Source organism: Pelodiscus sinensis, chromosome 2 (genome assembly GCF_049634645.1).
Source record: "Pelodiscus sinensis isolate JC-2024 chromosome 2, ASM4963464v1, whole genome shotgun sequence".
NCBI lineage: Eukaryota > Metazoa > Chordata > Testudines > Trionychidae > Pelodiscus > Pelodiscus sinensis.
The window spans coordinates 88318853-88343152 of NC_134712.1; the positions used below are offsets into that span (position 1 = coordinate 88318853).

The 24300-nt window shown below is 41.9% G+C and overlaps 1 protein-coding gene across 4 annotated transcripts in view; it reads left to right on the forward strand.

Moving 5' to 3' along the window:
• The window catches only part of LDLRAD4 (low density lipoprotein receptor class A domain containing 4), a 439588-nt gene extending 416418 nt beyond the window's left edge, over window positions 1-23170 (forward strand). For all 4 annotated transcript variants that reach the window (XM_075921018.1, XM_075921020.1, XM_075921021.1 and 1 more), the window contains 2 exons: window positions 13929-13982; window positions 15049-23170. In XM_075921018.1, the coding sequence (XP_075777133.1) occupies window positions 13929-13982; window positions 15049-15591 (597 nt within the window). In that variant the 3' untranslated portion in view covers window positions 15592-23170. The remainder of the gene's footprint in view (window positions 1-13928; window positions 13983-15048) is intronic.
• Window positions 23171-24300: the final 1130 nt, after the last annotated feature.

The window sequence follows — 24300 nt, forward strand, 5'->3', positions numbered from 1 at the left end:
TGTTGGTTGTTAATCCATCGTGGAATAAGCAACATTGTCAGTGAGGACTTCGGGAGAAAGATTTTGAAAATGGCCTGTGAGAGGACATTTTGCAAACTTCTCACATTCTTGTGTTGATTTTTCTCTCCCTTTCTGTCAGCACCGCTGATCTAAAATGGATGTTGAAAGAGTTCTGAACACTTTTGCTGCCCCAGGCCCACTCCTGGCAGCAAAAAATCCATTGCAGAGTGCCATAGGAGCCATGAGTCACGCAAGACACTCGCAAATGATTGGCCCCAGCATCCCTGCTTCCAATCTCTGTGGGAGGCATAGCTGTTAGAGCCAGTCAGCTTTCATTAGTATGTACATTGATAATGCCTATCTGGTACTCTGAGATACTATTCCAGGAAAGCAGTTGTGAAAGTACTGTGCTCTTCCTGAATTTAGTTGGATCAGCCAATTCAGGAGAAAAGCAACAAACAGCAGTCGCTGGCCTGCGTGGAAAGATGATGACAACAATCAAAGTAACTGTTCAACAATCTGAAAACGATTTGGCAATGTCAAACTTCCCCTTTGATTGATCTCCCTTTAAATTCTATTTCCTTGTTTATTGCTTTAGCATTACTAGTTCTATCCACTTCTGACAACCCAGCATTATGTATTTTTCTTTCCATTATTTTAACTTCATAAATAAAAGAAACTGAGTGGGAGTAAATCCCCAGACAACAGCCACAAGAAATAAGTGCCAACAGAACACAGCAATATAGTTCACCCTCATTGCCCTCTTCATTAACCTTTATGCACAGGATTGGCCTTCCAGTTTGCAGTACCCCAAAGTAGTCAGGAGGGGATTGGACATATATTGCCTTTTCTCTCTGACTGCTGCTGGAGTGAAGGGTGATTGGTTCATGCATACCTTCTCCTCAAGATGTATTGCCAGGAGGGACTCTGATTTGAATTGAGCTGAATTGCCTTTCTCTCTTGTCCATAAAATGGAAGGAATTGGGTCTTGTATGCCACCTCCTCTGGTCCTTTGGTCCGAAAAAGGGCACTAGCCAGGAGATGCTAAGCAGATCTAGCCAGTTATGGCAATTTTTTCTGTGGTCTTGTGATATAAAAGAAGAGAATGTGTGTTGGCTTATCCTAAAAAGTCAGAAGACTGAGGCTCTAAATCTAAAATGTTACTGCCACCTAGGGTCAAAATTAAAAAATTACACTCAGAAAATTTCATCTGCAAAAAGTGTGGCTGAACAGTTTGGCGGGAAAAAAAATAGAGATCTTAGGCTATGTCTAAACCTTACTTCCATTGTTAAAACTGTTGTTGCTGAGAGCGTGTGAAAATACATACCCCTGAATGACAGAAATTGTAATGATTAAAGCCATTGTAAGGTGCACAGTAGTCTTCATTTCAGAAAGAAAGGAGTGCTTTGACTTATCATTCCTTAACTATTGTTTTTATGTGTGACATGCCTTTCTACTGTAAACAAGCTCACACAACATTTTAAAAATTTACTTTGCTGGGAAAATTGCCCTAGACCAGTGGTCACAAACCAGTGGATCGGGATCTACTGGTAGATCTTGGAGCCTCTGACAGGTGATACTAACAGTGCCAGCACTTCAGTTTCTCCTCCTCCCACTGCTGTGCTTCTCCTGCCCTTTGCCTTGGAGCTGTCCCCCCACATCAGCGGGGAGTGTCTGGGTACGAAGAGGAAGGGTGCTGATATCAAGGTGACCCTCTACCACTCTGCATTCTATCTCCACAGAGCAGAGAGGGGGCACAACAGGACTTGGGAGAGAGTTTGCCGGCTGCCTTTGGGAGTGGTGCAGGGCCAGGGCAGGGGTGAGCCTGCCTTTGCCCCACTGCGCCACGTCCCCAGAGCTGCCAGAGGTAAGTGGTGCTCTGATGGAGCCCACATCCCAAACTCCTACCTCGTCATGAGCCCCCTCCTGCACCCGAAGCCTCTGTCCTAGCCCCAAGCACCCCTGCATCAAAACACCCTCCCAGATCCTGCACTTAAAACCCCTCCTACATCCCAACTGCCCGCCCCAAGCTCAGCTCAGAGCCCTTCTCATACTCCAGATCATAGACTCATAGACTTTAAGGTCAGAAGGGACCATTATGATCATCTAGTCTGACCCCCTGCACAGTGCAGGACACAGAATCTCACCCACCCCTCCCAGAATAATCCTCTCACTTATATCTCAAATATTGAAGCCTTCAAATAGTTTGAAGACCCCAAGATGCAGAGAATCCTCCAGCTGTGATCTGTACCCCATGCTACAGAGGAAGGCGAAAAACCTCCAGGGCCTCTGCCAATCTACCCTGGAGGAAAATTCCTTCCCGACCCCAATATGGCGATCAGCTAAACCCTGAGCATGTGGGCAAGACTCTCCAGCCAGACACCCAAAAAGTTCTGTAGTAACTCCTATCATCCCTCCATTGGCCTATTTACCACTGATAATGAATGGTCAATTAGTTACCAAGATCATGTCATCTCATCAAACCATCCCCTTCATAAACCCATCTAGTTTAATCTTGAAGCCAGATAGATCTTTTGCCCCCACTACTTCCCTCGGAAGGCCGTTTCAGAACCTCACTCCTCTAATGGTTACAAACCTTCATCTAATCTCAAGTCTAAACTTCCTACTAGCCAGCTTATATCCATTTGTTCTTGTGTCCACATTGGTATTAAGCTTAAATAATTCCTCTCCCTGGTATTTATCCCTCTAATATATTTAAAGAGAGCAATCATGTCCCCCCTCAGCCTTCTTTTGGTTAAGGTAAACAAGCCAAGCTCCATGAGTCTCCTTTCATATGACAGGTTTTCCATTCCTCGGATCATCCTAGTGGCCCTTCTTTGTACCTGTTCCAGTTTGAATTCATCCTTCTTAAACATGGGAGACCAGAACTGCACACAGTATTCCAAATGAGGTCTCACCAATGCCTTGTATAATGGCACTAACACCTCCTTATCCCTACTGGAAATACCTTGCCTAATACATCCAAAGACTGTATTAGCCTTTTTCACGGCCATGTCACAATGGTGGCTCATAGTCATCCTATAATGAACCAGGACTCCGAGGTCCTTCTCCTCCTCCGTTACTTCCAACTGATGTGTCCTCAGCATATAACTAAAATTCTTGTTATTAATCCCTAAATGCATAACCTTACACTTCTCACTATTAAATTTCATCCTATTGCTATCACTCCAATTTACAAGGTCATCCAGATCTTCCTGTATAATATCCCAATCCTTTTCTGAATTGGCAGTACCTCCCAACTTTGTGTCATCCGCAAATTTTATCAGGACACTTCCACTTTTGGTGCCAAGGTCAGCAATAAAGATTAAATAAAATTGGCCCCAAAACTGATCCCTGAGGAACTCCGCTAGTAACCTTCCTCCAACCTGACAGTTCACCTTTCAGTATGACCCGCTGTAGTCTCCCCTTTAACCAGTTGCTTATCCACCTCTCAACTTTCATATTAATCCCTATCTTTTCCAATTTAACCAATAATTCCCCATGTGGTACTGTATCAAATGCCTTACTAAAGTCGAGGTAGATTAGATCCACTGCATTTCCTTTATCTAAAAAATCTGTTACTTTCTCAAAAAAGGAGATCAGGTTGGTTTGGCACGATCCCCCTTTTGTAAAACCATGTTGTAATTTGTCCCAATTGCCATTAACCTCAATGTCTCTAACTACTTTCTCCTTCAAAATTTTTTCCAAGATCTTGCATACTACAGATGTCAAACTAACAGGCCTATAGTTACCCGGGTCGCTTTTTTCCCCTTTCTTACAAATAGGAACTATATTAGCAATTCTCCAGTCAAATGGTACAACCCCTGAGTTTAGAGATTTATTAAAAAATTTTGCTAATGGATTTGCAATTTCATGTGCCAGTTCCTTTAATATTCTTGGATGAATATTATCTGGGCCCCCCGATTTACTCCCATTAAGCTGTTCAAATTTGGCTTTTACCTCGGATATGGTAATATCTACCTCCATATCCTTAGTCCCATTTGTTATGTTACCATTATCCCTAAGCTCTTCATTAGCCTCATTAAAGACTGAAACAAAGTATTTGTTTAGATATTGGGCTATTCCTAGATTATCCTTAACCTCCACTCCATCCTTAGTAATTAGCGGTCCTACTTTTTTTTTTGTTTTGTTCCTATTTATATGGCTATAAAACCTTTTACTATTGGTTTTAATTCCCTTTGCAAGGCCCAACTCTACCTGACTTTTAGCCTCTCTCACTTTGTCCCTACATGCTCTAACCTTAATAAGGTAGCTTTCTTTACTGATCCCTCCCATCTTCCACTCCTTATATGCTTTCTCCTTTTTCTTAATCACCTCTCTGAGATGCTTGCTCGTCCAGCTTGGTCTAACACACCTGCCTATAATTTTTTTCCCTTTTCTTGGGATACTGGCTTCTGACAGTTTCTGCAACTTTAACTTAAAATAATCCCAGGCCTCCTCCACCTCAAGATCCATAATTTCTTTAGTCCAATCAAATTCCCTAACTAATTTCCTTAATTTATTAAAGTTAGCCCTTTTGAAATCAAAAACCCTAGTCTCAGATTTATTTTTGTTTATCCTTCCATTTAATTTGAGCTGAATTAGCTCATGATCACTCGAGCCAAGGTTGTCCCTTTAATCCAAGACCAGAGCCTGCGCCCCAACCTTCTGCACCTGCCTGGTGAAAGTGAGGGAGAATCACGAGGGAGGGAGGCATAGGCGCGTGCAGCATATTTCATTAAAGTGTGCACCCAAAGAATTTTTTTTAAATGTACTCTTTGACCCCCATTAGCCATACACCTGACCCCCATTACCCACGCCTCTGGAGGTAACACTTTCCGGGCAATATGGACACATGACCAGAAATAAAAGGTGTCATGTGACACACATCCCCCAAAGACTTTTCCCACCATCCTCTTACCAATAGGGATTAGTTTGGCCCTCACCAAGCCCCCCTCATGCAACTATCCTGCAATTGCATTAACCCAATGTGTGTGACATTAACTCGGGGGGTGGAGAGGCTGGCAGAACTGTTCCCTCTAAGAGTTTCATCCCATGACCACGATAAATTTTGTGTTGTTCACCAGTACTGAGCTTGTGGCTTGTTTGGATGTGCCACTGTGGCACCCAAGTTATTAATAAATATCTTATGAACCTCTCCCTTTTCTCTCTGCTGCTCTGTCTCCTCCCCTTGCTCCATCAGCTCCCCTGGTGCCTGCTGCCCCTCACCCCTCGCCCTCCTCTGCTGTCCTGATACCTGCCCTTCTCACTGCCCTCAGCCTTCCTGAGACCTGCCCCCCTCCACCAGCCTTTCTCTTCCCCCCTGTGCCCACTCCTCCAGTAGCCCCACTCTGATCATGTGAGCTACCCTTCCTCATCCCCTCTTCCAACATCTCCATCTACACACCTGCCATGCCTCTCTCCTCTGGTGCTGGTCCCTCCCCTGCAGGTGTCTGCCCTTCTGCTTCACCCCCCAGAATCCCCTGGCCCCCGCACCTTCCCTTACCCCTGCACCCTCCTGGTGCCTCCCCCTTCCCTCACTGCCAGTGCCCCCTTTGCCTTCTTTTTCCCTGATGCCCATCCCCTCACCACCTCTGCCCCCGTTCGCCTCATGCCCCTCTGTGCCCTCACATGTGCTTTGCTCCATCCCCACCTTCCTCATGCCCACCCCTTCTTTCAAGCCTTCTCCCAGCATCTCTCCTTCTCCCCTATAGCTCCCAAAGCCCTTCCCCTCTCCTCTCCTAGCATCATCCTGTCCTCCCCTCTCACTGACACCTCTCCTCCTGCCCTTTTCCTCATTGTCTCCACTTGGCCCCCTGGCATTTGTCTCTCTCCTACACCCTGTCCCTTGGTGTCTTCCCCTTTCTTCTCCTGAACTGCCCCCCTCTCCTCAGCACATGCCCCTTCCTCTCTGATCCTTATCCCCTATTTTTCCCTCCTCTTCCAGCAGCCGCCAGCTGGTCTGTGAGGGTATGTCTACACTACCACCCTAGTTCGAACTAGGGTGGTAATGTAGGCAACCGGAGTTGCAAATGAAGCCTGGGATTTGAATTTCCCGGGCTTCATTTGCATCTTGCCGGGCGCCGCCATTTTTAAATGTCCGCTAGTGCGGACTCCGTGCCGCGTGTAGCCGTAGTGTAGTTCGAACTAGGGTGGTAGTGTAGACATACCCTAACAGAGTTCTAGGGTCTCCTTGACTGTCACCCTTCTGGTGCTCCCCTTACTCTGTCTTTCTTAGGTTTCTAAGCCCCCTTTTGGGCCACAAATCCCCACCCCGCAGTCTCTGGTTCCCAAAGTTCCAGCAGTCCCCATCACTTGGTGCTTGCACCAGGTCCAACTTGTAGGGTTGCCAGGTAGTCCCTCCCCAAAAAACACGGACACACTTGATCTTGGGCAGGGGCAGGGGGAGAAAGATGGGCTGGCTGGGGGGCAGGGACTGGCGGGGTGAAGAGGGCGACCGGGGGGAAGAGGGGATTGGAAGCTGTGCTGTCCCCAGCCTCTCCCCTCCCTGAGGCCAGCTGCGATGCCCCTGACCCCGGCCCTCTCCCCGAGGCCAGCTGCACTTCCCCCGACTCCCTCCCCTCCCCGAGGCCAGCCACGCTTCCCCCGACCCCCTCCCCGAGGCCATCCACGCTGCCCCCGGCCCCCTCCCCTCCCCTCCCCTCGGCCAGCCGCACTTGCCCCGGCCCCCTCCTCTCCCCGAAGCCAGCTGCGCTGCACCTGACCCCCTTCCCGAGGCCAGCCACGCTACCCCTAACCCCGAGGCCAGCCGTGCTGCCCCCAACCCTGGCCACGCCCCAGGCCAGCCACGCTGCACCCGATCCCCTGCCCGGGGCACCCTCCTCCCCCCGCCTTCCCGCCCGGGGTTTAAACTCACCTCACTTGATGGAGCGGCCGGGTGACGTTGCTGCGTCCCTGCTGTCTCTTTCTGTGGGGTCCTAAGACCCGCCGGTTTTGGTCGCGCATGCATGGCAAACCTGGCGTGGCATCTGTTCCCTAGAGCGCCGAAGCTGCGCTCCTTCGCTGACACCCCTTTTGAAACATTAGGGTATGCCTGGGCACACCCTGTGCGCACGCCTATTGAGGGAGGATGGAGTGAGCAGGGGTGAGGTCTCAGAGAAGGGGCACAAAGGAGGTGGGGCAAGGGTATTTGGGTTTGAGGTAGATCTTACATTGCATTTAAATTCAAAACGTGATCTTGTGCTTAAAGAGGTTGGAGACCACGGCTCTGGATATTAGGGTAATGGTGGGGTTTCCAGCCTGAGGCCTTTTTGCTTTTGTTCCTTCTCCCAATTCAAACTCCTATTTCTCTCTCCCACACCCTTTGCTAATGAAAGGCAAACTCATATCAGTGCTCTCATGTGCATTAAAGGGAGCACCTTTAATGTTGGCTATCCCCAACAGAGCATATTTTCACTAGCACCCAAGGGTAATGATGATAAAGCCACGAGAAAATACAGTACCGGACTGAGGTCAGGGTTCTAGTTCTGGTTGTCTGGCCAGACTTGCTGTGTAATATTGGAAACACGCATAATACATGATAAAAAGAGAGTATCTCAGACAGATCAGCTCGGAAACTTAAAAGTGGGGATGGGAGAGGGGGATAATCTATTTAAATGGTATGAAGCAAAACCTAGAGTAAATATAGAATTTCTGCAGTTCAGGGGATACCTGGCAACTAAACCAACAAAACCTCACCAAGGAACCATAAACAAAAATCATTCAAAAGTTCCCAAAGCAACAGAGAATTTGATGCAATTGGTTGGGGATATGGATGAGTTTAAAGGGAGTTTTTCTTCAGTCTCACAAGAGATATTCCCTTTTGAAATGTGACGTTAGATGTTTTTGCTTCATTATAGTCATTTTTATTAATAATAATTTTGTGCTTCTAATTTATCTTGGTGCAATTTTAAAAATGTCAAGCCTTTTCACCTCTTCCAACACATTCCTTTTTCTCCCCCTTTGTTGTTGTGTTTACTGTAAACTGAGGTAGTGGGGTGACTTTGGAGGCATCAGGAAACAAAATATATAAAAATGGCCTTGAAATGTCACATGCCTGATAAATCTCCTTGAGAAATGCAAAATAAGGAAATTATTGTATGAAGCATATCCAATATTACAAGATCTAAACCTTGACTATTATTACTACTTTTAGATCTTTTAGTGAAAATACAATAAGCTTTAATAAGTGCCGTTATTATTTCATGACCTAAATCTAAAGCTTCTTTCCATATATTATTACGAAAAGCAGGAATATACCCATGAGAAGACCTAGCTGGAACAATAAGATTTTTACTTCTAATATTTTTTAATTATTAGTTTATCCTGAAGAGACGCATAATCTTCCATCTCAAAATCTATTGATGATTGAAAAGTAACAAATGTAGGGGGTTGAGACATGCGATTATAGATTATCTAATTATAGCTCTCAGAGCCCCATTCGACAAACCCTTATTCCAGTCTCACTGATTCCTGTAGGACTACTGGTTTGAGCCAAGTGAGTGAGGGTTTGCTAGTTTATCCAGATCTTTGGGTTTGTTATCCAGTAAGTGCCTGGAGGAAAAGGTGTCTGAGCCTCTGCAATTGGGTTCCAGCTAGGTGGTCTCTGACCCACTGTTCCCTGTAAGCTGAGTGCTGAGGCGACCACCCAGGAGAGAGTCAAATGCCACCCAGCTGACTAGCAGATCACCTACAGCCAGTAGCATGTGTTTCTACTAGAGGTGCACATCCGCACATGTCTTGGTGCACATAACAAAATGTATATTGCACAATGGATGGAAAAGTTAGAGGGAACATTGCTTTGGCCAATTCTAAATTGGAATCAGAAAGAGAGTTACTCTGGTTCCATTTTAATGTTTTTTTAAGGATCTGTTATGATATAGAGTATGTCTACACAGCAAAGTTATTTTGGAATAACAGCTGTTATTCCAAAATAACTACGTGAGCATCTACACAGCCATTCCGTTATTCAAAATAATTGCAAAATAACAGGCATCGTATTCCAAAATCTGTAAACCTCATTCTACAAAGAATAATGCCTATTCCAAAATATCTATTTCAAAATAAGGTGTGTGTAGATACTCCTCTTCTGCTATTTTGAAATAACTTAGAATGGCCCTGGTGAGGGGGTTATCCTTCCCAGTGTCTCCTGGGGCTCTAAATTGAGATAGCACGTATACATTAGGGAAGCCTACATTGGACTAATTTTGAGGCTTCCCTGCAGTGTAGACATGATATTTCAAAATAAGCTATTTTAAAATAACTATTCCAGAATAGCTTATTTTGAAATAAGTGTGCAGTGTAGAAATATCTATAGAAAGAATGCCCATCATCTATGCTATTAGAAAGAAAAACTTAAGAGAGCCAAATTCCATATGCTCCCAACTATGCCTTGATAGCATCATCACTCATGTAGTAACCATGTCTTTTTAAAACATCATTGAAGAGCATCCCTTCAGTGAGAATATTCAGAAACGCCCCTGTGTCGTGTCACACATGCCATAGCCTAGCCGAGCAGGATATTGTAAAAAGCTGAGCCAGGAGGCAGCCCCTCTGGAAGCAAACTTCTAACCTTCCCCATTCTTGGGCTGCAACACAGAGCTGGGAGTGGCAGGAGCTGGTGCCAGGGTAGAAAAGCATCAACTGCTTTATTTAAATCTAATAATCACAACTCATTTATTTAAAAAAAAGTTATTGTTGTGTTTATATCTACTGATCAATTGATGAGTGAAAATACGTAAGAACCATACCTAGATTTTTTTAGTATTAAATGACTATATCTTGGTGTATTTTGAATAATAGAAAAATAGTGAGATGGAGTGAAGGAATACAAATACAATACTTTAAAATCTTTAACTTATTTTGATTGGTGCAATTTCAGATTCGCTGAAAGGAGATAAGGAAGTTCTTTGGCTTGGCAGCCAGTCGCTGAGGGTATACCTACACTGTAGCCTTCTTCAGGAAAAGCTTGTGCAAATGAAGCACGGCATGGAATATCGCCGCGCTTCATTTGCATAATTAATTAGCAGCCGCTTTCACACAAGAGGCTTTTGCCCAAAAGTGGCTGCTAATTAATTATGCAAATGAAGCATGGCGATATTCCATGCCACACTTCATTTGCATAAGCTTTTCCGGAAGAAGGCTACAATGTACCATAGCCTGAGAGTGAACACTCACTCTCACCTGGCTGGCAGGTGAAATCCACAAGTACAGGAGTGAGGAGAGTATAAGGAAAAACTTCTTTAAAATGTTTCCCTTTGATAGGTGACATAATTTCAGGGATGGCGAAGTGGCTGAAAAAGGCCTAAGTTGGTGTCAGATACCTGTGCAGCCAGAAGTGTCCCCCCTAATGGAGAAGAGTGTCATTGGGGTTTTTTTTTTAGAGTGAGGAGAAAACTCAAACAAGTTTTATAGCATCTCAGCTCCTGATGCAGCAAAGCATAAAAGTATATTACGCTTTACATTTTTAAATAAATACATTTAATTAATTTAGGAAATCCGCACCCAACTTCCCATCATCTTTTAAGAGCAAGAACCTAGCAAATTGAAGTGGACTTAAGTGAGAGGGGTGAGAAATATTTAGTGCTTGATATTAAATACAAACGATTTTTTCTGCAAAACTTTATCCATCTAATATATAAAATCTAATAAAAGAAAATTATAAAGAAGGCTGTACACATGCACTTATTTCTCTTTTGTCTTTTCTCTCTCTGGGTATGTCTACACTACCACCCTAGTTCGAACTAGCGGGGTAATGTAGGCATACTGCACTTGCAAATGAAGCCCGGGATTTGAATTTCCCGGGCTTCATTTGCATAAGCCGGCCAGCGCCATTTTTAAATGCCGGCTTGTTCGAACCCCGTGCCGCGCGGCTACACGCGGCACGGGCTAGATAGTTCGAACTAGCAAGCCATTCCGCACTATCTGTACGCCTCGTGGGATGCTGGTTAGCCTTAAAATGCTAATGTATATTCTTACTTTGTTACTACCTTTGTGGAGAGAGAGAGACCCCATCAGGACTCCTGGGCTCTAATGGGTTACAGCAAGGGGGCAGATACATTGCAGCTCTATATAAAAAAATCAGAATGGCCATACTGGGGTCCGACCAGTGGTCCTTCTAGCCCTGTATCCTGTCTTCCAACTGTGGCCAAAGCCAGGTGCTTCAGAAGGGATAAACAGAAGAGACAATCAACGTGGTACATCCCATTGCCCATTCCTAGATTCTGGCAAACAGAGGCTAGGGGCACCATCCCTGCACATCCTGGCTATTAGTCATTGATGGACCTGACTTCCTTGAACTTATTTTGTCCTAATTGGAACACTGTTATAGTTTGGGCCTTTTCACCATCTCCTGGCAAAGAGTTCCACAAGTTGATTGTGAAAAAATAATTTATTTTGTTTGTTTTAAACCTGCTGTCTATACATTTAATTGGGTCAGCTTCTTGTGTTATGTTAGAGAAAGAATAACATTTCCTTATTTTATTTTTCTACACCATTCATGATTTTCTAGACATCTAACATATCTCCCACCCTTTAGTCATTTGTTTTCCAAGCTGAAAAGTCCCATTCTTGTTAATCTCTCCTCGCATGGAAGCTGTTTCTTACCCCTAATCATTTCTGTTGCCTTTTCTGTACCTTTTCCAAATACAATATATCTTTTTTAGATGGGGTGGCCAGATCTGCATTATTCAAGATGTGGGCATACAATGACTTTATGTAGAGCCGATATGGTATTTTGTCTTATTATCTATTCCTTCCCTGCTGATTCCCAGTATTCTGTTAGTTTTTTAATTTTTAGACTGCCACTGTACATTGCACATATGTTTTCAGGGAACTGGCCACAACAATTCCAAGATCTCTTTCTTGAGCGTTAACAGCTATTTTGTATCTGTAGTTAGAATTATACATTTTTCCATGTGCAATACTTTGCACTTATCAACACTAAATTCCATCTGCCTTTGTGTTGCCCAGTCAACCAGTTTTGTGAAATCCCTTTGTAACTCTTTGCAGCCAGCTTTGAATTAGTCCCTGTTCACCTCTTTTCAAGAATATTTATAAATTTAACACAGTAATCCAAATGCAAATCCCAGCAGCACAACACTCATTCCTGCTCTGCTCCCCATCTTTTAAGTGGCATACCCAGCAGTTTTCATGATGATCTAACGATCCTTCAATTACTTGAATGCCCAGCCTTTTGTTATTCTTAATCACCTGCTTCTCTCTTTTTATAACAAACTCCCTGCCCCAAAGGCAAAGCTGCAAGCAGCTCAAACTCTGTTGCATTTAAGAACTGCCTCTGGAGTCAGGGCATGCAGCTTTAAGCAGACCTCAAGTGTGAAATCCAAAGGTTCCAACCTCGGAAGTGTGGCTGCTGCCCTCTCTAGTTCTCCATAAATGTTGCCCTTGCCTATACTGCATGGACACTCTTATTCTGGATAAGAACACGCTTTCTCAATTTGGGTTAAAATGCTCGCAAAATGGTATAAGCTAAATTGGAAAAAGGCACTCTTATTCTACAATAACAATATTAATGTCAATCCAGGGAATTAAACCATTATAGTTATGTCAGCATAAGGTCATTCATACCTTAAGGTATACTGGTATAACTTCCTATGTAGATAAGCCTTTATGCAGCTGAATGTAGGGTGAACCTGATTCAGTGCTGTGTGTTACCCCAAGAGACTACCCTTGTCATTCCTTTTCTTCCCTTCTTTCTTCTATCAATCATTCTATTCCCCTCACCTAAGTTCTGAATATATTCTTATTCAGGCTTTTTCAACCAGCTTATTTTGGTGTGACTTTCCTTACCTTTGTTGCAATACTATGGGATAGAGTCAGATAGTCCCCAACAGAACTTAGTGTGCATGATCTCATTGGTTAATCATTCTCTACACTTTTTCCCCGTGAAATAATATTCTGAACGCAGGATCTTTTTGGCCAACCCAAGGGTACAGTAGTGTATAATTATAACCATTCATTGTAACCAAGGTTTCACTCACCAATTTCCAATCCTCAGTCCCTTTCTCCAGCCATTTCCGTGCTAAGGATTTAATTTTATATACCAGTGACACAATTTTTGACATGTTAGAACATTAAGGGCAGAATGAAAGCTCGAACAAAATATAAGAAAATGTCAATAAGAGAAAAAAGCTTAGGGTATATTGTTATTTCATAACATTTTTCTTTTCAGAGCAGCAATAACTACCTTAGTGGCTTTATTTTACTTCAAAATATCACAGCTAAAAATAATTCAGCTTTAAGGTAAATCCAAAAGGGACAAAAGAAGCTGCAAAGCACAGAAATTCAACCTAAATGTTGCAAATAAAAATGTTATTTTTAAGAAGTAATTGGTTTTGGTGAAGATTCTCAGTCATGATAACTTTCTTGGATGGGTGTAAGTCAAATTCTGTCATTATACAAATGGAAGAAATGCCAGTAATAGGAAAAATACGTTTGTCTCTTTTGGGTTTATTGTAAATTTTGCATTCCTGCTTTTTCACCATCTCCTCAACCTGTGTAAAAATCACTCATTTTCAGTTCACCCCTCCCGGGAACTTACGGCATGTTTATTCACTTTGCAGGAGCTATTCTGCCTCAGATTTGCACTGCGTATTTTGAACCTTTTCCAATGTGAGAAATGTGTATCTGCTTTACTAATAGGAAAGACAGAAAGATTATACCAAATGAAAAAAAATCAAATTTTAATGGTGGTCTAGCTTGAATGTCACATTCGTGTTTGCTCTCTCTGCATTTGACTGAGTTCCGGGTTCAGATTTCCACCGTAGAAGTAGTAACAGGTTACCTTTTAATAATGCTTCTTTTGATGAGTGTAACCAACTGGGAAAAGCTGATTGTATTGAAAAGTCTTTTTAAGTGGAAATAAAAGTATGCAAGACATTAATATTCTTCTCTTTTTTTTCTCCTGCAAGGACGGGTGCTTGTGGCCTTCTGACAGTTCAGTATCACGACAAGGTGCTTCAGAGGTAATGCTTAAATTGTTGGTAACCTTCAATGATTTGCTTTAGTGCTTCTAACATACATTTCCTCTCCACCAAAAAACATTAGTTGGAGTGTCTACACGTTGGTTAATTAAGTCTTTAATTCGGATCAAAAGAGTAAAACAAATAATGTAATAACTTTAGACCTAACTCCTATTGACTAGACATTGTCTTTAATTGTAAGTCCACACAAGATCTCTTTGAAATGAATAGAATGCTGCCCTGGAGCAAGGGATTGGGGCTTTAGCTAAGTGTCGAGGTAAAAGGAAACAGATGAGGCTTTCTCATAGTGAGGGTGTTAGATGTCTTGGACCTTTTTTGGTTCAGTTAAAACGACTGTCTGGATTACACTACAAAGCAAGATTTTAATAAGTATTAAAAAAAGGCTCTCACTGGCCAAAAATCACTTTTGGGTTATTTTCTTAGATTTCCAACTAATTTATTTCAGGGGTGGAAACAAATAACTTTTTGGGAATGTTTTGTTTTAAAAGAAGTAGAATTTCTCTGTGAACATTTTTATAACTCAACAAGAAAGTGGGAATTTAAAACCCTGTAGGAACGCTCTTCATTTGTAAAGCCATACACAAATTACTTCTTCTAGATTTTTACCCCACTTTCAATTCACATGAACACTGCCGTGTGTCTCTACGCTGCAATCATAGGGTGCGATTGTAGCTTGTGTAAACATACCTGTGCCGGCGTTGCTCTAGTTAGCTCAAGTACCAGAACAGTGAAGCTGCAGCAGCAAGTAATTATCCAGGGCAAAGGGCAGCCTGCTATGGTCTGGCTGAAGCAAGTGCTGCTGAACCAGCACTGCTCTGTTAGCCAAGCTAGCCACATTAAAGCTATCTTGGGTATGTGTCCATGAGCTGCAGTCATACACTGTGACTGTGTGTGCATCTGAAATGTTTAATCTGTGTCTGAGCTAGCTTGTCAACTCCCTGAGGTAGGGGTCATTTTCTAGTTTTTTGGCCCTTGGTAAATACTACCCATAATGCTTTTTCTGGGTGATGCCTGAAAATGGATTCATATCTCCCTCTTACCTTTTCAGATCATGTATGCCCCAAGGTCCAGGGACAGGTTTACCGCTCCATCATTCATGCAGCGGGACCGTTTCAGTCGCTTCCAGCCAACCTACCCTTACATGCAGCATGAGATTGACCTTCCTCCGACCATCTCCCTTTCTGATGGAGAAGAGCCACCACCTTACCAAGGGCCATGCACGCTGCAACTCCGGGACCCAGAACAGCAAATGGAACTCAATCGAGAATCTGTCAGGGCACCCCCCAACAGAACCATTTTTGACAGTGACTTGATAGACATTTCAATGTACAACGGGGGCCCATGCCCACCAAGCAGCAATTCGGGCATCAGTGCAACCAACTATAGCAGTAATGGAAGGATGGAAGGACCACCCCCAACATACAGTGAGGTCATGGGTAATTACCCAGGCTCCTCTTTTTTCCATCACCAGCATAGCAATGCACCGCCTTCTTCACAGAGGGGGAGCAGACTTCAATTTCAGCAGAACAATTCAGAGAGCACAATAGTTCCTATTAAAGGCAAAGACAGGAAACCAGGAAACCTTGTCTAAGTTACTTCCCCAGGTGCACTTGAACTGAAGACAAGCAAATCAAACAGTAATGTGGGGGAAGAGCCCCACATTCCTGTGCACAATATTGTTAAGTTACACGTGGAACAACTTAGTAAAACCAAACGTGCAAACCAGTTCTTTGTTTCTGATTCCTTTCAGGGGAATTGCATGCAAAGTGGATTGAGATAATACAAACTTCCATTCAGTGTCGCCATGAGCAGTGTTTTGGGGGGAAATATATATATTATTTTTTTTAAATAAACTATTTGAATTATTTAATTCTAAAATGAAACTTAGCACAGCAATTAGGCTTGTACAGCCTGTTTTATATTAACTGAATGGCAGAAAGAAGAAAATGAGAAGAAAGTTTTGCTAGGTAAATGGGGGAAGAATTGGCCAGTTTGCTGCTCTCTCCCAAGGTGTGGAATTTTTTTTTTACATCAATCAAAATTCCTGTTTTGTGTGCCAAGGTGTAAAGTTGAGAAATTAGATGAATGCAAGGAGTTAATTTGTGTTGTGAAAAAAATGTGTTTTAAAAAGTTGCACTATCTTAATGTTTTAAAGAATATATATATGAGGGAACTGTTTTACGTGAAGTTCTTCTATATGTTGTCTTTTCAAACCTGTGGAATAATGATTAGGCCCCAGGACTAATCTGAAAGAATCTGTTCCCCCCCCCCTCTTTTCCCCTTCTCTTCCAACCCCATATTTGTCACTGAAAGGGGACTGTTGAATTTAGCCTAGCACCTCTTGACTTACATAAATCAGGAAATACAGGGACACTTAACATGTTATTATCTTTGCAGTAATTTGCATTAAAATAACAGTGCAGTCAGTGTCTTGGAGACTTTTGGATGGAAATAAGCAAGCATGAAATTCCAGCATTTCACATCACTTAGGTTGTTTTAACTATTATACAGTTTAGCCCATTTGTTTCATTAAAAGCAAAACAAAATCCCAGACATGCTAATGTAGATTAATTATTAACAAAGTTCTGTCATTTTTCTCATTTTCACAAGGCAGTATTTTTAATACTTAATGTTTTAGCAATTTTGTTTTCACTCTAGCCTGAAATATATTTAGTCACATATCCTGATGTTATGCAATAACTTGTTTAAAAATGCAGTGTGATTCTGTCTCTACTTCCCATGCTGTTAAATATTTGATTCTTTCTTGTCCATTTTACTGTCTAGTTTGTATTTAAATTCTGTACTGGAGATCCATCCTGTTTAAGCAAGTGGACCTCAGTAACCATACCCTCTCCTGTGCAGTTTCTGCAACACATTTGATACGTTTTACAGTACTAGTGATGTTGGCAATGGTTTCTGCAGCATTAGAAAGCCACTGGAAGTGACTTGGAAGCCCCAGTTAATCTCACTGTAAGCCATTAGCCTTTTCCTATGGGCCTGATCCTGCAAACCCTTACTCATGCATGTAACCTCATTGAGCCCATGGGACTAAGCCCATGGGTAAAGATTACTCGTGTGTAGGAACTGGCCTTGTTTTTGTAATGCTGGTCTTAAAGTAATTGAAAGGTATGAGTCTGCCTGTAGAATGTTGCTTAGGGTTTTGCTTTCCATGGCTAGTTTCTCTGCCGAAGCCAATGTAAGAATTGGAAGGCAATTGAAGACTGGTGGTAGGAGTGATTTCAAGAGCACACAGAAAAAGCACAACATGCACTTAAAATGCATTTTGGAAATGGACTTTAAAAGAATAAGAATCTTTAGAGTCTTAGTTTTAATATTCCTAATATATATGTAGTAGAGTTTTCACTGTAAGGTCTCACTTTTTCTATGGTCTTAAGCCTAGTGCTTTGTTAACAGCAGCAACCAACGAGTGCATCAAATGCACTGTAGAAAAGTACTGTACTGTCTATACAGCACCTGTTCCGATTGCTGGAGGTTGGATTTCTGTGTGACTTCTACATATTAGAGGGCTTGATTGAAATATTTGATTATTGAAGTGAATTTTTGATCTATGCAGAGTTTTAATGCCAAAACAGCATGTGTGTGTGTATGTGTATGTGTGTGTTCGTTTTATGGGTCTCTGTATAGATAACTTCCTTCGGAAGCTGACTTTGTACTATTTTAGCCTGTTGATTATTGGAATAACTATGTTCTGAACAGACAGTCCCATTTATAACTGATCAGAATCTGCTTGTTTCTTGATCTGAATTGTCCCTGGTACTTCAAAGTGAACCCTTTTTTTTAATGTAGGTATATTTGGAGGGAAAAGTAGGAGACTGCATTTAGCAGTTTCCCTTACGAATATCCACAGCACAGATGTTTATGGGATGACTTTCTAGCTATCTGCCAATTACATCTCTTGCCTTTTATAGATTCTGGGAGTCAAACATTTTGGATTTAGGATGTTAAAGAAACCTGCAGGTTTAGCAGGACTATACACATTTCACAAAAAATGTTTATTTTCCTATTTCAGTGATTTTGTTGCTATTGGAACTGAGCAGAAAGCCAATCCCCTAGGCAGACGTGTATGTTTATAGAGATACTGTACTAGAAATACTCAGTTGCTGGTGCCTAGCTCAGGATTATTCAGCCCTAGGGAATCTAGCTCAAAGAACAAATGGAACTCAGTTGTCATTCTGTCAGGACACTACTGGGCCAGGAGACCAGGCCTTGGCATTGGACCAGTTTGAACACAAGCTGTTCCACTGCTTGCAGATCTCATGAGAGGCCCCATCTATTAACTCCAAAGCCACTTTTTGGAGGATAACCCTTTACTGTCTTTTCACCCTGGTGTCCCAGTGTGTCTGTGTAACTCTCATTAACAGTGTTGGCTGTGATGCATGCACACACAGAAGAAAACACCTACTAAAGTGGTCTGTTAGGTTTCCTTGTACTAGGGTTACAAACGCTGCAGAGGAAGTAACACATTTCATCAGCTCTGCAAAAAGTGATTTTTAGACTTCATTGTGATTCTATCTTAATGAATGTTATTAATCTCTGATGTAGATTCTGCCACCAGTATTACAAAGGAATACCCTTTCTTTCTGCTCATAGAGAACAGGGAACACGCCGAAACTTTTAGAACTGAACTCTGAAAGAGAAAACAAGAAAAAAACTATATCAGACAAGAAGTCATTATCAATCTGTTCAGGCTCAAAAATGGGCATTCTTTCAAGGTAAATTCTGTGCAGCAATTCTGGAGGAATCTCTGTAAAAAGACACAGCACCATAGTCTGTAAAGTCTTAGCTACCCAAATGCAATTTTTAAACTGTTAAATTGGTATATTTTCTAACATTTATCACGGGTGAAACTCCACATTCTTGTGTATGTGTCCATGTATGCATATTACATATAAAATACACACAAATATACCACACATGTGGCAGTTTTCATCCATGTGATAAATTGAGAATAATGTGGCAAATCAAAGTAGCATGCACCTTTTGACTGCCTCACTTGAGCTCTGCCCAATAACCCATCTTTCCCAAGATATACTCAAACACTCCACATTTCTGAGCAACTTCAAACTCTTTAAAAAAAATTAATATCTGAAATAGATCATCCCTGCTCCTCTCTGCCCCACAAATGAAGAATTCCTCTCCAAAATCACTTTGATCTAAGACCTGCAGAGGACAAGTTTCAGCTGTTGGACTCTGGTGTGAGATTTTCTAGTCAGAAAAAAATGTCTAGTCTTCAGTGTATGTTGCCTGGTGGTCTTGAGGGCTAGGAAAGAGAGTTTTATCCTGTTGGGAAAAGGAGACTTCAAACATCCCAGTGGGATACATATCACTGCCAGCCCTGGAATTATAGAAAAATCTCTCAAGACTATTTTTAAAGGTTTGTGTGGCTCCTTCTGTGCCCAGTGCAGTTAGACGCCTGGTATGTGACGCACCTGACTTCAAGGTATGAATGAAAGATGAAAAAATGGTCCCAATTAAAACATTAAAAGCTCTCTCTAGAATTTTAAGGTAGCAAGAAAAATACATGATACTGTGGGGTGAGAGGTCATCATTAGTTAGGGGTGATTTGCAGAAGCCCTCTCATGCATGGCTTTGTGACTCATGAGTAATGCATCTTACCCAAACTCATGCTGATAACATTTTACCACTCTGTGTTCACTCTAGGTATGTGAGAAAACATGCACACATTCTATGTACACAGTCACGATAAACCGAATAACTTCCTTTATTTATGTTTCTGCAACCATGGAATTAACTGGAACTGTAGAATTAATCGCATTTATTTTGCACCTTTGTTCTGATTTTCATTCTGCCCGCTAATCTCAGTTGAAGCTACTTCTGATGTTCCAAATCTCAGTACTAGTAGCTTCAAATGAAAAAGAGCCTTGCCACTAAATTTTTTTCCTATAACTGTGAATTAGGTGAAAATGGGGACTGAAATTAGGCTGCTCCGAGAATAGTGCAATTCACTAGCTATAAAGCATTAGCCCTGTGAAGAACTCAAAAGTGCAGGCTTTCTAATGTTCTGCTGTAGAACACATTCATTTCTAGCCCTGACAGATTATGTGACATTGAACCTTAAAACTGACACCTCCATTTGTAAGAAATGTTGAAATGTTTTTAAAATGTTTTATAATTAACATTTCTCTGATTCTGTGGCCTGCACACTCATGGTAACTAAGGCAACCTGGCTTTACAAGCAGAGGAATACAAAAAGATAGTACCAATAAAAAAACACACTAAAAATTGATCTTCAAAAACTTTTAAGCACAATGAATAAACAAAACACTTGCTGGTGTGTTCAAAAGGATTATTTGACTTTGGCTATTTGAGGTTTCCCCAAAAACACTCATAGCTGCCTTACCCTTGACTCACACCATATGTGACTGTTGTATGTGTGTGTTTGCACACATATACAGGCACATGTTTTCTCTTCTCTAGTCTACTTATCCAACTAGTAGTAGTTATTCTAAAACCAACTTACTGGGTTGTTGAGTGGGTTTATTTTGTGTCAGAAGCCAAGTTTAAAACATCCCTTAACTATTTTGAATCATACTTTTGAACATTACTCTGTTACATGCCTGAGCAGTGGCAGGTAACCAGGCAAAAAGTTGAAAGCGTGAGGAGCACTTATTCTCTTCCCTCGCCCTTTGAATACTGTACTTATCGACCAGCTGCCTGGGTTCCCAACTTTGACATGGGGCACTGCTCATCTTCCATCCAACAGCTCTCCTCTTTAGGATGCATTTGAATGCAGCCCTCATATTTTGGAGACTGCCCTCTAGGAGGCTGCTTGTACTGAGGTACTGCAGTGAAACATTTTTAAAACTACAGAAGTACATCGTCTCTAACAAACCTAGGGGTAATAACAAGGGACCCGCATTTGAGAGTTGGCTCAGCTGAAGCTTTGCTTTAGGTTATTTTTGTGTTCTGTTTCATTTAAGGGCTGTTATAAGAATCTTTTATTTTTGTGTTCTGTTTCATTTAAGGGCTGTTGGGATGGTTGGCTTTCCCAATTGGGTACATGCCCTGAAACTAACCCCAAATGTGTCACTTTTGTTTTAACTCCCTTCCTCTCCCAAGGAGCTACTGACATAGAATTGTTAAAATTTACATATGCTTTCATAGCATTTCTCATGTAAAAAAAACCCTTGTGGGGATTTGTCTGAGTAACATCGTTTCAGCTGAACTTTCAGAGTTTCATTTTAATTTTGCTTCACTTGCTATGTTTCCTTCTTAAATGACAATTTATACTTCTCATTATAAATCCAAACCAAGGTCCATCTGTCTGTGAACGTTGGTCCAGGCCTAGTTTACGCTTAGCAGTTTTGCTCGGGGGTGTGTGTGTGTGTGTGTGTGTGTGTGTGTGTGTTTACTTTTTGTTGTTGAGTTTTAGGTTTTTTTTTTGCCCCTCACCCTTGAGTAATGTAGGTATGCCAGCAAAAGCCCCAGTATAAATGCACAAAAGTCCTTTTGTTAGTTTAGCACAGTAGTTCTCAAGCTGTGGGTCGGGCCCCCATTTTAATGGGGTCATCAGGGCTGGCTTAGACTTATGGCTCGGACCTGAGTTCAGATCCTGGGGGGCTTCAGCCATTGATGGCAGGGCTCAGATTACAGACACTCCTGCCTGGGCTGAATCCCTTGGGCTCTCTGCCTGAGGCAGTGGGGCTTGGGCAAGCTCAAGCTTTGGTTCCCCTCTTTTTGGGGTCATACAGTAATATTTGTAGTCAGAAGGGGCCACGTGGCAATGAAGTTTGAGAACTCCCAATCTAGCATACTCCATTCAGGAAGCTGTTGTAAGATCTTTGGTGGATATAAACTGGATCTTCACCACCGGGGATTTACCTTTGTGGATTTAGTTACACCAGCAAACCCTTCCAATTGTAGGCCAGGCTCAGAATAGGTGAAGTGCTTTATCGAAACCGTAAATAGCACCAATGCAAAATTTAGAAGCCAATTAATACTTTGTAAATCAGCCACACATACTTTGTTTTGATATATGTAAAGGCCACTACCACTGAATTTGCAGCCATTCACTCTACATTTCTCTGCTCTCAGAGCAGGGAAGGTTGAGCTGGGTTCGTACTGACAATGCCAAAAACTCTCCTTCTGACTGCACTGCTGCTGGACACAGTCTGCGTTACATCTTTAGAATGAACACAAGCAAAGCTAGCATCGCTTTCATGACAAAAGAGTTTGCCTTTTTGTGTTTAACACAGAGAAACAAACAAAAATACTCCCTTTCCCACCCACCCCCAAGCAATCCTGCCCTGCATGGGATTTACTGCCAGCGATGATAGTATCTCATTTCTTTGCTCTATTGCTGCTGCTTGCTGCTGCTGCTTTATATGGTTTGGTATGCGAGTGTTCTGAAACCACGTGGTATGTGTTCGGATCTTGTGGGTTACAAAGGTGTCTTTTCCTTCACCCTTTCCTCAGTTTGTGCTTGTATGTCTGCTGTGGTAGGAATACTAATAAATATATACATATATATTAGATATAATTTTGAGGAGGTTTGCATGTTAGTAGTTTGTAAGCAACTAAGGGGCCTCATGTTCAGGTCTGAGCAGATAGGAATCCGCTTGCACTCTACGGGCTGGATCCAAAGCTCATTCAAGTCAGTGGAAAGGCTCCCACTAATTTCAGTGGACTTTGGATCAGACCCTATGCTCCCACCTTTGTTGTGCCTCACTTTAAAATGGTGCTTTTTCAGTTATCTGTCTCTTCTTCTGAGTTTTATTTGTAAGGTGCTGTATATAACTTGAATATATTATGCACATATCCTACCCAATGGGTAGAACAAACAAACAAAAAAAGACGTTGTTAATACTGTAAGATAATATATAGATGATACCAATTTTAACAAAAATGGCATCAAATTTGTGAATGCCTACTTATGTGCTTGGTCCTCTTTTGTAAGAAAATTTGCAAATGAATGCATACAAATGACAAAAAGTCTATGTATTTTATTTTCCTATTAAATATCAATATAGTATCATAAGGGAAAAGAAGAGTTTGAACAAATCACTTTTGACTAGCTTGTAGATAGCAACTGGTTGTTTGATGCATCTTTGCGATGAAGAGCATTCTCTGTGTGTGTGTGTGTGTGTGTGTGTGTGTGTGTGTGTGTGTGTGTGTGTGTGTGTGTGTGTGTGTGTGTGTGTGTGTGTGTCACTTTAAAGAAAAAGAAAAACAAAACAAACAAACCTTCACAGCTTTAACTTTGCATCTAGATGCTTCTCTTCTTTGTTGTCACCTTGTTGCTGCTCTGGAGCTCTGGACCAGTTTTAGCGTCGTCTTCTCCAGAAGATATTTTATTCATACCCTTTGTAACCTTATTTACCTAGAGATTTACCCAGAACCTTGTTATCCAAACTCTATGACACCATATGGGCCTTCAATTCATTGAGACCTGGATCAAAACCGACCCTGAAAAAATCAAAAGTAGGTTAAGAGAGTTTTTCAAAAACAAAAACAGTCCTTGTGTTGCACCTGTATCTGTTGCACAACTCTCCCATTCTCACTTTCTCTGCATTCAGGATTCAGCAATCTGTGTAGCTGCAGTGGTACAAGCCCCAGGCATAATAGACAAGGAAAGCTGTAATTTACACTATTTGATCTTACCCCGATTGAAACAGGTGCTTAGTTGAAATGGTTCAATGTTTAACTTTCTTTGTTCACACTTGGGGTTTGCAGCACTGCTGGACCAGTGATAGCTGAATTGGGCCTAATGCTGAGTATAGACAAGACCTAAATCTGTCCAAGCCCAGTGAGCAATGGAATAAGGCCAGGCCTTAAAAGTTTTGTCAGTATAGTGATATCTATTTGGCATTTGACTTTTTTAATGACATTTTATACCAACAAAAGCCCAAGTATAGACACAGTTATACTGACATAAAAGTCGTTTTGCTGGTATATGTTTTGTTGTTCAGGAAACTGACACAAGCTTTTGCCAGCATAAACCTTCGACTATGCTAGCAGGGTTTGCAAACCTTTTTCATCTAGACAAGGTCTATGCTTTCGATTTTGAAAGTGGGTGGGAATCAATTTGTTTTTAAAGCTGACAAGCAAGAAAAGTCTTCTTCAGTTTGGCTGGTGCATTGTTGTGCATGGCAAGGCCCTCTCAACAGTATGGTCCTCCAGTCTTTCTGACCTTTTGGTTGTCCGTGTGCACTCTTGGCGTGGGTTGTTAGGTAAAGCGAATACCTCAGGAAAACAAACACAAAGTTTGAGTTCAGAATTGCAGATAGTGAACTTATTTTTCTAAACTGCTTGTTTAAAA